General features: G+C 38.4%; 2 protein-coding genes across 2 annotated transcripts in view; both read left to right on the top strand.

The window, feature by feature from the left end:
* Positions 1–10,383, top strand: part of LOC138016141 (uncharacterized) — a 19,045-nt gene extending 8,662 nt beyond the window's left edge. The window contains exons 4-5 of the mRNA XM_068863328.1: positions 9,815–10,261; positions 10,360–10,383. Coding sequence (XP_068719429.1) covers positions 9,815–10,261; positions 10,360–10,383 — 471 coding nt within the window. The remainder of the gene's footprint in view (positions 1–9,814; positions 10,262–10,359) is intronic.
* Positions 10,384–10,513: 130 nt separating this feature from the next.
* LOC138016132 (uncharacterized) lies at positions 10,514–11,071 on the top strand. Its single transcript, XM_068863319.1, has one exon. The coding sequence runs from the start codon at positions 10,514–10,516 to the stop codon at positions 11,069–11,071; it is 558 nt and encodes a 185-aa protein (XP_068719420.1).
* The last annotated feature ends 1,429 nt before the right edge of the window (positions 11,072–12,500 follow it).

Here is a 12,500-nt window from a genome sequence, read left to right as displayed (position 1 = left end):
TTTCGTGACTTTTTTGAGTTCGCTTCAAAACGTACCAGGTCCAATCATAACTACAAACTACAAGTTAAATCGGCGAACTGTAATTGTTATAAATATTCATTCTTCGTTAAAATTATTCGCGAATGGAATGACCTGCCTGCCAATGTTGTTGAGGTAGGAAATTTGAGACGTTTTAAAATAGCTCTTAAATCATACATGTGTATTTCTTAGGTTTCACTTATAAACATATATTTTTGATTTTTATTTTGGAAGTTTATTTACATAGGGTTAACCTCTTAAACTTCCTTTTTAGGGTATTACTTGTATTTATTTGTTTATGATACCTTAAATAAAGTATGTATGTATATGTATATGTATGTATGTATGTATGTTGATGTAGCGATTGTGTGAAACCAGAAACCCATAAGGGTTGAAACGTGTAACGGCCCCTTGTGTGCTTTGAAACAAGCTTATGAATATTCAATTTGTTAAGTACCATATTTGGAACAACAAGAGCGAGGGGTTTCCAAATATGGTACTTATCACTGAAACATTCAACCAATCAGTTCGCACTGAATATTCGGAAGCTGTGAACGCGCGTTACACGTTTCAACCCTTATGGGTTTCTGGTCAAACCTCAACATTTTTCATATGGTAAACATACATCTTTGGGTTAATTGAAAACAAGTAATGCGCGCTATGGTAGAAGGTGGTTGTAGGTTGTTACTATTCCCAAAAAAGAGGCGGCGTTAATTGCACAGATATGTCGTACTACGTGTATGATGAAGTTTATCGATAGAGAGGCCGAAGCATCTAGCGTCTGTGATGAGGATGATGTCCGTTGCAGTACAAGTTGAGAGTTTGAGCGCACGAGATGTGAGGCGAGTTTACCTTATTACTTGTAGTCAAGCAAACAGAGACATTGTCCCCACACGCAAAGCTTTCGCGTGTATTGTTTTAGACGCATTTGAGAGTGCAGTTCCTAAGTTGAATTGTACAGTTATCCATTGGCGGAAGTCTAGTGTACAGATGGTGTCACTGTTTAACGGGTCACCATAACGGGTCCCCATACTTTTCAGATATTTTTTTTCAAAATGTACGTTGCATATACAATGCAATACTAAAGGACAAGAAAGTGTTGATTTTACTTAAGTGAAACTGCCTATTTTCATTCCATGTTGATACATGTACGACGAGGTATTTAGATTTGGAGCATGGTGACACGGTTGTTCGCTTAATAAACAAATCAAAACATCTTTATTGAATTAATATACGATGGTGACCCGTGGACAGGTCAGGTACAAGGCTAGGAAGTCACAAAGTGCCCTATATATTAACTGCGTTACTTGTGACCCAAGCACATTTCTATGTCGTAATCTGTTAACACCTACTCAAATTCTTTACATTCCTTCTCAACGACAGTCTCAGGCATAAATAGTTGGGACACTTCATGTCAACACCTTCTGTTCCCTCCTCGTGCGTTCCCTGCCCCTCTCAATGTTGTTTATCGCAGTTAAGTCACCAAATCTTTTACACCAACATTGGCAGGGAAGGAAGAGGCAGAAGTGTCCCAACAATTATGTCTGGGATTGTAGTTGCACTTTAATTAAAATTGGGGAGGTTTAGGAACACCACTTTTTTACGCTTTTGGCCGCCATGTTTCTCAAAAGAAAGTTCCCTTGAAATTAGTCATTTCATAGAGCCTTTTTCTCAAAGACTAGCCGTACGAACCCACCTTAAAAGTTCAGGATTTCGTTATCGAGAAAAATAATCATGTATAGAAATAAATAGTTAAATCTGTTAGACACTTTTTTTCGCATGTGAAGTATCCGCGAGTCACCACTGACGAGTCTCCTATAGCTCCGAGGCAGAGCATCCGAAGGTTGAACGTTCGTCTCCTGCAAAGGAGCACTCGAAATTTTTACGAGTATCCTATAGAATCACCATTAACGTGTTCCAAACTAAAATGTGTTTTTCCAAAGCTTAAAAATTCCGTCAAAAATTCCCATTTAGAACGGAATAAAGACAAAACTTATGGGTAGGCAGTAAAACTCAACTGCAATCCTTTTTTTTTTTAGAGGAAATAACTGTAAATCATCCAAAATGAAGATTTTACTTGTGTGTTGAAAACACAACAATTTACTCTGTGTAAAATTTTACAGTAAAATTCTGCTGGTGAAAATGTCAGTTTTTGCTCGGAGACTACGATTAAGCGTTAAACGTGCAGTTCATAACATGGCAGACTTGACTAACTAAAAGAAAACCCCACAAAATTGCGGAACCGTTTGATAAAAATGTACCCAACCAAACTTTGGCCTAACTGACAAGGTATAATTAACCGAAGCAATGAGGGTGCAAAAATTTTGCACCCTGGCCTATTTATAAATTGAGAGCCAAACAAAGAATTCTGCAACTTGCTTAGTGAACAACGTTGGCCTAAGCGAGAAAGTGTAATTAACCAAATCAATGAGGGTGCAAAATTTTTGCACCCTGGCATATTAATAAATTCAGAGCCAAACAAAGAATTCTGCAACTTGCTTAGTGATCAACTTTGGGCTAAGTGAGAAGTTATAATTAACCAAATCAATGAGGGTGCAAAAATTTTGCACCCTGGCCTATCTATTAATAAATTCAGAGCCAAACCAAGAATTCTGCAGCTTGCCTAGTGATCAACTTTGGCCAAAGTGAGAAGATATAAATAACCAAATCAATGAAGGTGCAAAAATGTTACAACCTACCCTATTAAAAAATTCAGAGCAATGCGAAAAATATCACTAGACACAGGCATTCTGCTTAGTGATAACTTTGGCCTAAGTGAGACGGAATAACTGAACAAAACAACGTGGGTGCAAAACTTTTGCATCCATCACAACAGCAGTGTGCAAAAATTCTGCACTTTCCTTGGTGTTAAACAGTCCTAGTCAGACCATACACTAACCCAAATCGATGAACGACCCTGCTGAAAGATATTGTGCAAACAATTATGTGCATGATGGAAACGAGTTTTTTGTGTTTTCGTTGCACGCAATATCCGTGTACCTTACGACTCAGTAACACATTTGTAATCGACCCCGAATTGAGAAAACTCTGAGACTTTAAAAACATTAGATACCATCGTAAAACCTTGTAAGGCATCTGTTTACTGGTTTTGATCAATGCCGTATTAACAGTTTTAAATGTGAACAACTATTCTGCAATCGCACCCTAACTGTACATGGTTGGGTCAGGACGTGTTGACTACTAAATTGGATGGCGTACTTAGCATAAATCAGAGTAATCAGCAAAAGAACCAGGGGCACCCAACGAATCTGTTCCTCACATTATCTGTTCTCCAGAGGAATCTTGCTGGCTGGCAAAAATACAGGTGTTTCGATGAGCTGGCTGGGATATTTTGTTATTGATAGAGGTTTTGCCTGGGAATTACTGACTTTTTCTAGCATTTCAACCCGAACTGGCTGTAGAAACTCTGAAGACTGAAGACGACTAAAAAAAAAAAAAAAGAACCCCTTCCCTCTCCCAGAGAGTAGTCACAAACATACGACGGCTGGTCAGAGTGATTGCGCTTGCGGAAAAAACCTGTTTTGTCCCGGTTTTGTCGCTTTTGTTCGGTCGTTTTGAAAGCGCGCGGAATTCCTGGCTGGAAAATAAATTTGATCAGCTGGCTGGGAAACCAACCAATTTTATCTAGCTGGCTGGGAAATGTCTTGTGTGTCTTGCTGGGAAAAAGGAACAGATAATGTTTTCCCAGCAACACTGAAAAACACCTGAAAATGCCTTAATAATATTTATTTTCATTTATTGGGGTATAATAATACATTTTACAACAAATTGGTCGTTGGGTGCCCCTGAAGAACGATAGCACGTTCTGACCAAGATACTGTAAGATAAAAAGCACTGAAATACTGGTGAATTTATGGAAAGTCTCCTGCATTTTCCTGGCCTTTTAAATCTAAATACTTTTCGGCTAAATGTTTCCGAGTTGTTGGGAGCAGCTTCATTCCATCGGTGAGCTCAAAGGAATGAAGGACTACACATTTCGGTCCAAGGATCATTTGACCGCGGAATGTTCTGAGGAGTCCACTTTCCTTTGTATGTTCCCTTCCAATAATGAATTCGAAATTCATTTGTTGAAAGATCTTTAACAACTCCAATAACTGGCTCCTTGTCCCAGTTCGATAACAACACTGCAACAAACGCATCAACTTGAAGTCCATCCAAAAATCCATCGACGTAATCCACTGGATTTTCGCGTTCCCTTGGGCCTCGATACCTTCCAGTATAAATCTATAAAGGAATTGATACAATGATGAACCAGTAGAATGGGAATAACAGGTAGGTGACAGATCAGTCTTTTTGATGCAGCGAATGTCGCAGAGGATTATTGTGAGCCATAAATTTTTACCGAAGACTGCAACTTCTACTCGTAACTCGTTCTTAGGGTGTGATAGGGAGCTTAAGCACGCGCGTTTTTCAGACGCGACCGCAAGAGAACATTCGTGTCCCAGAATTTTATAATAATCATCTCTAATGGAGGAAAGGTACTTAGCAATATAAATGTGGTTGTTGTGAAGACAAGTTAAACGGGAAAACAGTTCTTTTCCGGTTGCCGTCCGATTCTCTCAGGAGACAGGGAGGCCCTGGGGATGAGGTTGAAAGCCCACACAAAATAAACACTCTCTTTCCAGTCAGCGAAAGTTTTTCCATCACATTGCAACCTAGCAAGCAAATAGTAACGATTATGTGGTGGACAAAAACCGGAAAGAGGCATTAAGACCGTGGTATGTGTAATTTTTTCTGGTTTCGTGATCACCATGACGGCACAGACACAATCGAGGATCACGAAACCAGTCAAAATTGCCGAAAACAGACTTACATCACGAAAATACATTTATTTCAATTCCTCTTCATGATTAGGTTTTGTTTTTCCATTCTCACTAGATTTTGTTTTCAAAGAAGTTTCCGGGGGAAAGGACGTTCATGTCCCCTTGTTCCTTAAATAGTTAAGTCCCTTTTGTACATTTTCCTTAACTGGTCAATTGAATTACTGACACACACACACACACACACAAAAAACCCGGGTTTCATACTGAACAAATAACTGACTGTACAAATATCGTGGAATATTTGTTCTCGTTTCGTGCCTTTTTCTGAACGATAACTAATACAGATGGCTAACAAAGTATCATATTTACGAAAACCGGAATACATTTTTCCCCCGCAGCAATCAAAGGTTTGCTCAAAAGGAAATGATCATCATAACTTTCAAAGAACTTGAGGTGGTGGACGTAGGTGGCTCACTCACACCAGTCTTGTCGGAGGACTCTGAGGAAATTTAGAAAGCACTATATTTTCACATTAAATTCAGCATGTCAAACCAGTGTTCTGCTTAAAGATTTGTTTTACTACTTATAACTTGCTTTCGTGATTTGATGGGGAAATATTAACACAACGCCTGTTATGACCGGAAAAGAACAGCTGCTGAGTTCATGGCGATAATTACAAATTATTTTCCTCTTCAAAAACCACTCATCTTATAGTTGGGTTTTACTTGGGTGTCGAGGGTTCTTGAAGAAAATTGAAGTAAAAATGTGAATTATTTGAGCTGAGTTGACCTCCTTATTGACCTACTGTCGCCTCTGCTTCATTGCACATGTGCTGTGAAAAATCCACTCAAACGCCAAGTTGTATGGGCATGTTTTTCTTTTGATACCATCAGCAGATATATTCGAAAGAATGTAGTGAAAGCCCTTTATGGTCTTCCTTTTTTGGTCTGTGCTCGCACATAGTTTTGAAGCCTTCAATTCATAGTTTCGCTTATTAATAACATTTTTGCCTCATAACATTTTGCCCTCGCCCTCGACCCTTGACTGTAGAGAAAAACTTAACTCCCCATGTATCCAGCGTTTCATGTAGGTCAAAAACTATTCATAGCCTAGCCATGCAATCAATTATGTGAATTTACACTCGTGAATGCTAAAATCTATGTGAAGTGTCAAAATGTTCAATTTTCAAACAAGCTATGGCAGCGGCCCACGACCACTTTAGCTACAGTAAAACCCCACCTAAAAGAACAAGTGGATTAAGAACCTCCAGCATGAAATATGATAAAAAGAACACCACAAACATATTAAGAACCAACTCAGCCTGATAAATTTGACTGGTTCTTATATATAAAGAAATCTTGGCTACCAGTTAGATTAAAAATTACTGGGTCAGAATAGCCTTGTCATTCTAAAATCAATTTTCTTATTGGGCATTTTGTGCTCTTTGTCCTTTAATTTTTATGGCACAATGAAAGTGAAAAACGGCAAGTAATCTCTGCAAAATTACAAATGTATGCAAATGTATAAATCAAATTGTTTTTCTTGACAATACTGATGTGCAAACAAAGACAATGTTCATTGGAGTCTTAAGATGATTTCCGAGTTCACGTCAGTCCTACTCTTCAAAACGAGTCTAAGTGCGAAGTTTTTGTGATGGTAATTAGTTCTACTTTACACGTGAATAAAAACTGCTGAATTTTCGTAAGAAAAACTTCGTACTTTGATTTGCATTGAAGAGGAGGTAGATATGAACTCGGAAATGCCCTATTAATAAAGCAGTGTCAGTGGGTACAACTGTCAGAGCGTATAATTTTCAGACGGAATTCAAGAACATATTAAGAGCGGCGTGAGGCTGATTTTTCACTGAGTACACAATATATAAGAACGGCATCAGCCTGAAACTGAAAAACGTAGGTTCTTTTTGTGCGGGCTTTTACTGTAGCGCCGTAATAACAGTCTTTCAAAGCAAACCACTTTCATCAACAGCGTCCATTTTAAGCCAGTCAATCTCTCCAGTAGCCTCCTCAAGTTCTGTGCAGTTGCTTGAATCAAACACTTCCAAAGAATCTCCACGCTCTCCTGTAATATATAGGCAGGATTAATTTGAGATAAAAGATACACGATTTATACTAGAACATGCACAAGAAGCCCGCGTTGTATTAAAAAAAATCACAATAATCTGTCTTGGAAACCTGGCACTCTTTAGGTTTCTAACTTTCTGAGTATGCTGAGTTTACTTTTTGATACATTATTATTTATTATTAGTTTTTTTTACTTATAGGTATAACAACCCTCAAAATAAAATAATATATATGTGCGCTTCATAGCTTCACTGAGTTGATTTGCGTAAGGCTACACCGCAGTTCTTTCTTCGCGGCCTTTTCAAAGGTTGAAACCCTTCAAACCGTTATTCAAGTGTTTCTACCGAATTCTTCTTCTTCACAAGTTAGTTAGAAAAGAAAAGAGAGAACCTTTACTATAAAGGCAATGGTTATGATTGCGTGATAACCGGTTGCTTGGATTTAGCTGGATTTAGACACACACAAAAATGAAAATAAATTGAACGAAATGAGTTCACTTTTCTTACGCCTAAAATATTACGGTATTTAAAATATAAATCTAACTGAATCTTAAGACATAACCGACTTACTAACGCCTATCTTCATCACTGGAGTATCCACGTGTTGTTGTCCTTTGTGCTGTTGATGCTTCCGTACGTTGTATCGAATACCTCGATTTCTTCTCCAATTCACATTCTATTTAGGAACGAAAAGAGAGAAAGCCTTTATTAAAGCAATGAGTATGATTGCGTGGCAACCCCTTTGACTCGGGCACAAAAAAAGGAAATGAAACGAAACGAAACAGTAATGCACTCAGTGTTCTTGCGGCTATGCAATCTACAATGATTGTATTCTAAATAGAGTTGAAATATAGAATCTCTTAACTATGAAGAAACCACCGACTCACCACCGCTGAAGTTCAGCACTGGAATGCTGCCTATGCTGCCAAAGTCGAATCGAAAACCTCAACTTCTTCATCTTCAAATAAAAAAGAGAGAACAATAACGCCATGTAGAGATGGCGTAATAACACTTAACTGTCTGGACTCGGACATAAGAAAAGAAATTAAATAAAGCTAAATGCCTACAATTTTCTTTACGCATGAAGATTACTGTCCCAAGCGCTGTCACATGATGAGCGGAATGCTTGTATGTCTTGATTGGACAAAAACGTTGAATTAAAAAGGTTTAAATTTGTTTCACTAAAACCCTCTGTCATTGAACGTTCGCTTCCTATACAATACTAGTACTCCCCCATTTTTGATTCATCGTCCCTGATCTCAGCTTGGTGACGCTTAATAGTCCAGTTTCGAATTCCCCGCTCATTCTAAGAAACCGCTGGATTTTGGTCTAGCCGGCGCAATTTGTGCACCGGGACGAGGCTAACCCTGTATTAGCTTTCCTTCCGTCCTTCTTGCTTTCGTTTAAACTGCGCTACGAGTCGAACAAATCTTAGAAAATGGACCAAGAGAAAGGTAAAGAGAGCAAGAAAAGGAAACACCGAAGCCGTGGAAAGGAGTGTGCAGCAGCTGAGTGTAATAGTTATGAATAAAATAGCGATGGAAGTGTGTCTGGTTTACGCATTTTTAAATTTCCTACGAAGAACCCTGCAAAAGCACGTTGGTGCAATTTGATCAAGCGTCAACACGGATGAGACGGTTTTCGTGTAAGCGAGAACACTGTAATATGTGAAAAACATTTTAGGAAACACGAAATAATCAAAGGTGCTGGGGGAGTGAGGAGCAGATTGGGTAAAGGTATGGTATTGTTAAAGTCTGTGTAATTTTACAATAACGCTGATTTTATGACAGTCTTGTATCACGACTACATCACTGTTGAATTGCATTTTGATGGAAATCTGTTTATATTCCAGCAATTGAAGTGCGTAATAATTATGATAATCTTGTATAGTTTGACTTAAAAGAAATAAAACAGTCCATTGTTATGCTATTTCTGGGTCTGCATCCTTTATTTGTGTTCTATGTATACCATGTGGTATACAATAAAGGAAGCTAATTTAAGCTAAATCAGAAATTATAATTCTCAAATCTGAAGGAGTCTACTACCGGAAAACATTTTCTAATTGTAAATTTTTGTTTGCTTTCGTTTGGTTTCATTTCAATTTTGTTAAATGAACTTTCCTTTCCAAATAGAAATCATGTTTTAGAATGCCTGTAAGTATGGACAAATGAAAAAAGGTACCTTAAACTAAATTGAGGTCCAAAATAGAAAAGCTAGTTTTGTGAAGAACAGCATAGCTGTTGTCTTCTGTCATGTTTTGTCTGTGTGTGATTTTGGAGAGAATTCTGCTACAAAGGTTTATCAAAATCCTCTAACATTGCATCCATGTGAAAAATTCACGTTCTGAATGTAGGAGTGGAACCATCAATATTTAACTGGTCCTCAGTTACACCTTTGCCACGGAAACCTCCAAAGGATAGAAGCAGTTCTTCAACACTACAGATGCAGGAGAGACAGTGGTCATGTCACACATTGTAATAGTTGAAGAGTTAGGGTCCACATGTCCTCTGGGAGAAGTTGAGGTATATATATATAACTTGCATGCTATGACCTTGTCCCTAGTGGTATTACATCCCTAGAGTCTGGGTCAAGTAGTGCCTCCTTGAAGTGACAATAACATTGGGCATGGAAACAATAAAGAGGAATCCTAAACAATGCCCCATCCCTGATAATAAGGAAGGCTATTGTCAAGGAGAACAAATGAAAAAAGAGGTTTATATGAGGTGCTACATTACCCCAGAGTCTTAGATCACAGGTCACATGCATTCTTTTTGAAGCCCCATGAGATTTCAATTTTTTTTTTTTTTAGTGGCAGGGGCTTCTCACTTGTTGACATATTTCTCGTGCTGCTTAAACATAAATTTGTACTTTTAGGCATGTAGTGTGTATTTTTCTTTCCTTAATGAATGTCTTATTTTATTTACATTTATAGTTTACATGTTCCAACAGTAGTGTTGGGAAAGGTGAAGTAGGAAGTAGGTGTTCTTTGGGAGATGTTGAGAGGGTGTTTGCAAAACACACTGAAGATAAGTCCACCCAGACATGCTTCCTGTTTAGCTCTGAAGTTGACTCAATATCCATGGACCATACATATGCATTTAGCTTTGGAGACATCATTGATATAAAAGAATCAAGGCAGTCTATACAGGAACAGCTTGAAGTAAAGGAGGAAATATTGATAAACCTTAAGAAAAAAGTTGGGCAGCTGCAAAAAGAAATTGATGAGTATAAACAACGGGAATTTACACTTGAAAAGCTTAAGAATGACAACTCTGCGATTAAATTTTACACAGGCTTTCCCAATTACACAGCGCTACTAGCATTTCATAATTACCTCAAACCAAAAGTAGCCAAACTACAATACTGGGGTCCAAAAAATGTACCTGACTCCAGACCATATCAGGAGGAAGGGAAAAATAAGCCAGGCCACACGAGGCAATTAAGTTCTTTAACTGAACTGTTTATTGTCCTTGTTAGATTAAAGGTTGGTCTTTTTGTTAGAGATCTAGTTGACAGATTTGGCATTTCTGTTGCAAACTTTAGTAAGATATTCTGTACATGGATTAATTTCTTGTATTTAGAGTTGCCCCAATTATTCCCTTTCCCTTCTCAGGAATCAGTGCGGAAAAACATGCCACAACAATTTGCCTTGTACCCTACTACTCGAGTGATTATTGACTGCACAGAGGTTTTTGTGGAGATACCATCCTCAATGTTGGCCCAGTCACAGACCTGGTCCAACTACAAACACCATAATACAGTCAAAGTTTTAATTGGAATTTCCCCAAATGGCCAAGTAATTTTTGTTTCAAAGTTGTGGGGTGGTAGGATTTCAGATAAGTGCATAACAAAAAAGTCTGGCTTAATGCAATGCCTTAAACCTGGAGATAACATCATGGCTGATCGCGGTTTTGAAATCACCAATATTTTACCCCCAGGTGTTGGCCTTAATATACCTCCATTTAAAGGTGCCAGGGCCCAGTTAACAGCTGAAGAAGTGACTGAAACAGTTCATATTGCTTCTGTGCGAATTCACGTAGAGCGGGCAATAGGTAGAATCAAGAACTATCACATCCTTGATGGCACTCTACCTTTGACCCTGGCCCATACTGCAGATCAAATATTTTCAGTCTGTGCCTGCCTAACCAATTTTTTGCCTCCTCTTCTCCCCCCTATAAAAAGCAAATAAAGGGGGAGGCTTGGGTATCAGTTTATTACAATGTACTTTTTTGCTACACCTTTCAACAACATACAAAAATGTAGTTAATGAATAGCTGCATTTTCCCTGTCTTTAATCATCTTTGCAGTCATCTCAGCAAACAGAAGTTTTAGTTTCACAGGCTTAAAAGTCCATGTCTGGGTTTTGTGATTGGTAGGTTTTGATTAATTTCCTTTGTTTCTGTTTCTGGTTTTATTCTTTTTTCGAGGTTATTTGATTTCCTTCATGATAAATGGAAACTAAATTATGAACTTTCAGAGTGTTGTGTGTTATTGAAACGTGCAGCATCACAAATAACTATGCCTTTCAATTTATGCTAAAGGTTTTTTTTCTATTGCCAGTATGCAGAACACTAAACATGAACAGAATTACATGTAATCAGACAAGGCGCAATAATAAAAAATTGTTTAAGACATGATGGAATGTTTGAAACAAACTGGACGTGAAAATGTTAATGTCAACTTACTGCGGTATAACATTAGGAATTTGTAATCAGACACTTGATCACAACAACTGCTTTCAATGAGTACTTTTGTTACTTCCTGTTTACTTTTTGGAAGCTCCTCCAACCTCCATGCTTATATAGTTTGACACCTCGCTCAATTCTTCTGGTGAAGATTTCAGGAAGGAAAGCTCGTTTATATTTTTCTGACTGCTCACTTCCTTCTCGCTGCTTCGTTTTCTTTAGAGATCACTATGTCACCAACGGTGATGTTTTTCTTTGGCCGAACCCATTTGTGTCTAACTTGTAACATTTAAAGATATTCTTCACGCCCTCTCAGCCAGAATTCATTAACACAAAACTGCACTCTTCTCCACCTTATACGACAGTACACGTCAGGTCTTTGAAACTCTTCTGGAGGCGGTAACACTCGTTAGGGTTTCATAGTTAGAAGGTGGTTAGGCGTTAATGGCTCGGGGGCTTCTGCGTCAGACGGGTAGTCAACACTGAAAGGCCTTGACTCCACGATACACTCCACCTCCGTCAGAAATGTTCGCACAGTTTCATCATCGAGTTGGTTTCCAACTATCATTAGGAGAGGTTCAAATTAAACGTGCAAATTAAACGTTCCCATGGACCTCCCATGTGACTACAGTGTGGTGCATTGGACTTGAATGAGATCCACTCACATTTATTACTCAACAAGTACTCTTGGACGTGGTCTTGAATTTTCTCGGATAATGCTGTTTTGAGCTCGTTTCGCGCACCAATGAAGTTGGTTCCTTGGTCGCACCTCAGTTGTCTCACTGCGCCTCTGCGATTCATAAAACGACTTAGTGCATTGATAAATGACGAACTGTCAAGTGAGTTGGCAGTCTCCAAATGAACACTCCTCGATCCCATACGCGTAAAAAGTACTCCATAACTTATCCTTGCACATTTGCTGGAGAATCTGCT

The sequence above is a fragment of the Montipora capricornis genome, chromosome 1 (genome assembly GCF_036669925.1).
Source record: "Montipora capricornis isolate CH-2021 chromosome 1, ASM3666992v2, whole genome shotgun sequence".
Lineage (NCBI taxonomy): Eukaryota > Metazoa > Cnidaria > Anthozoa > Scleractinia > Acroporidae > Montipora > Montipora capricornis.
This window is presented reverse-complemented; position numbering and strand designations above follow the sequence as displayed.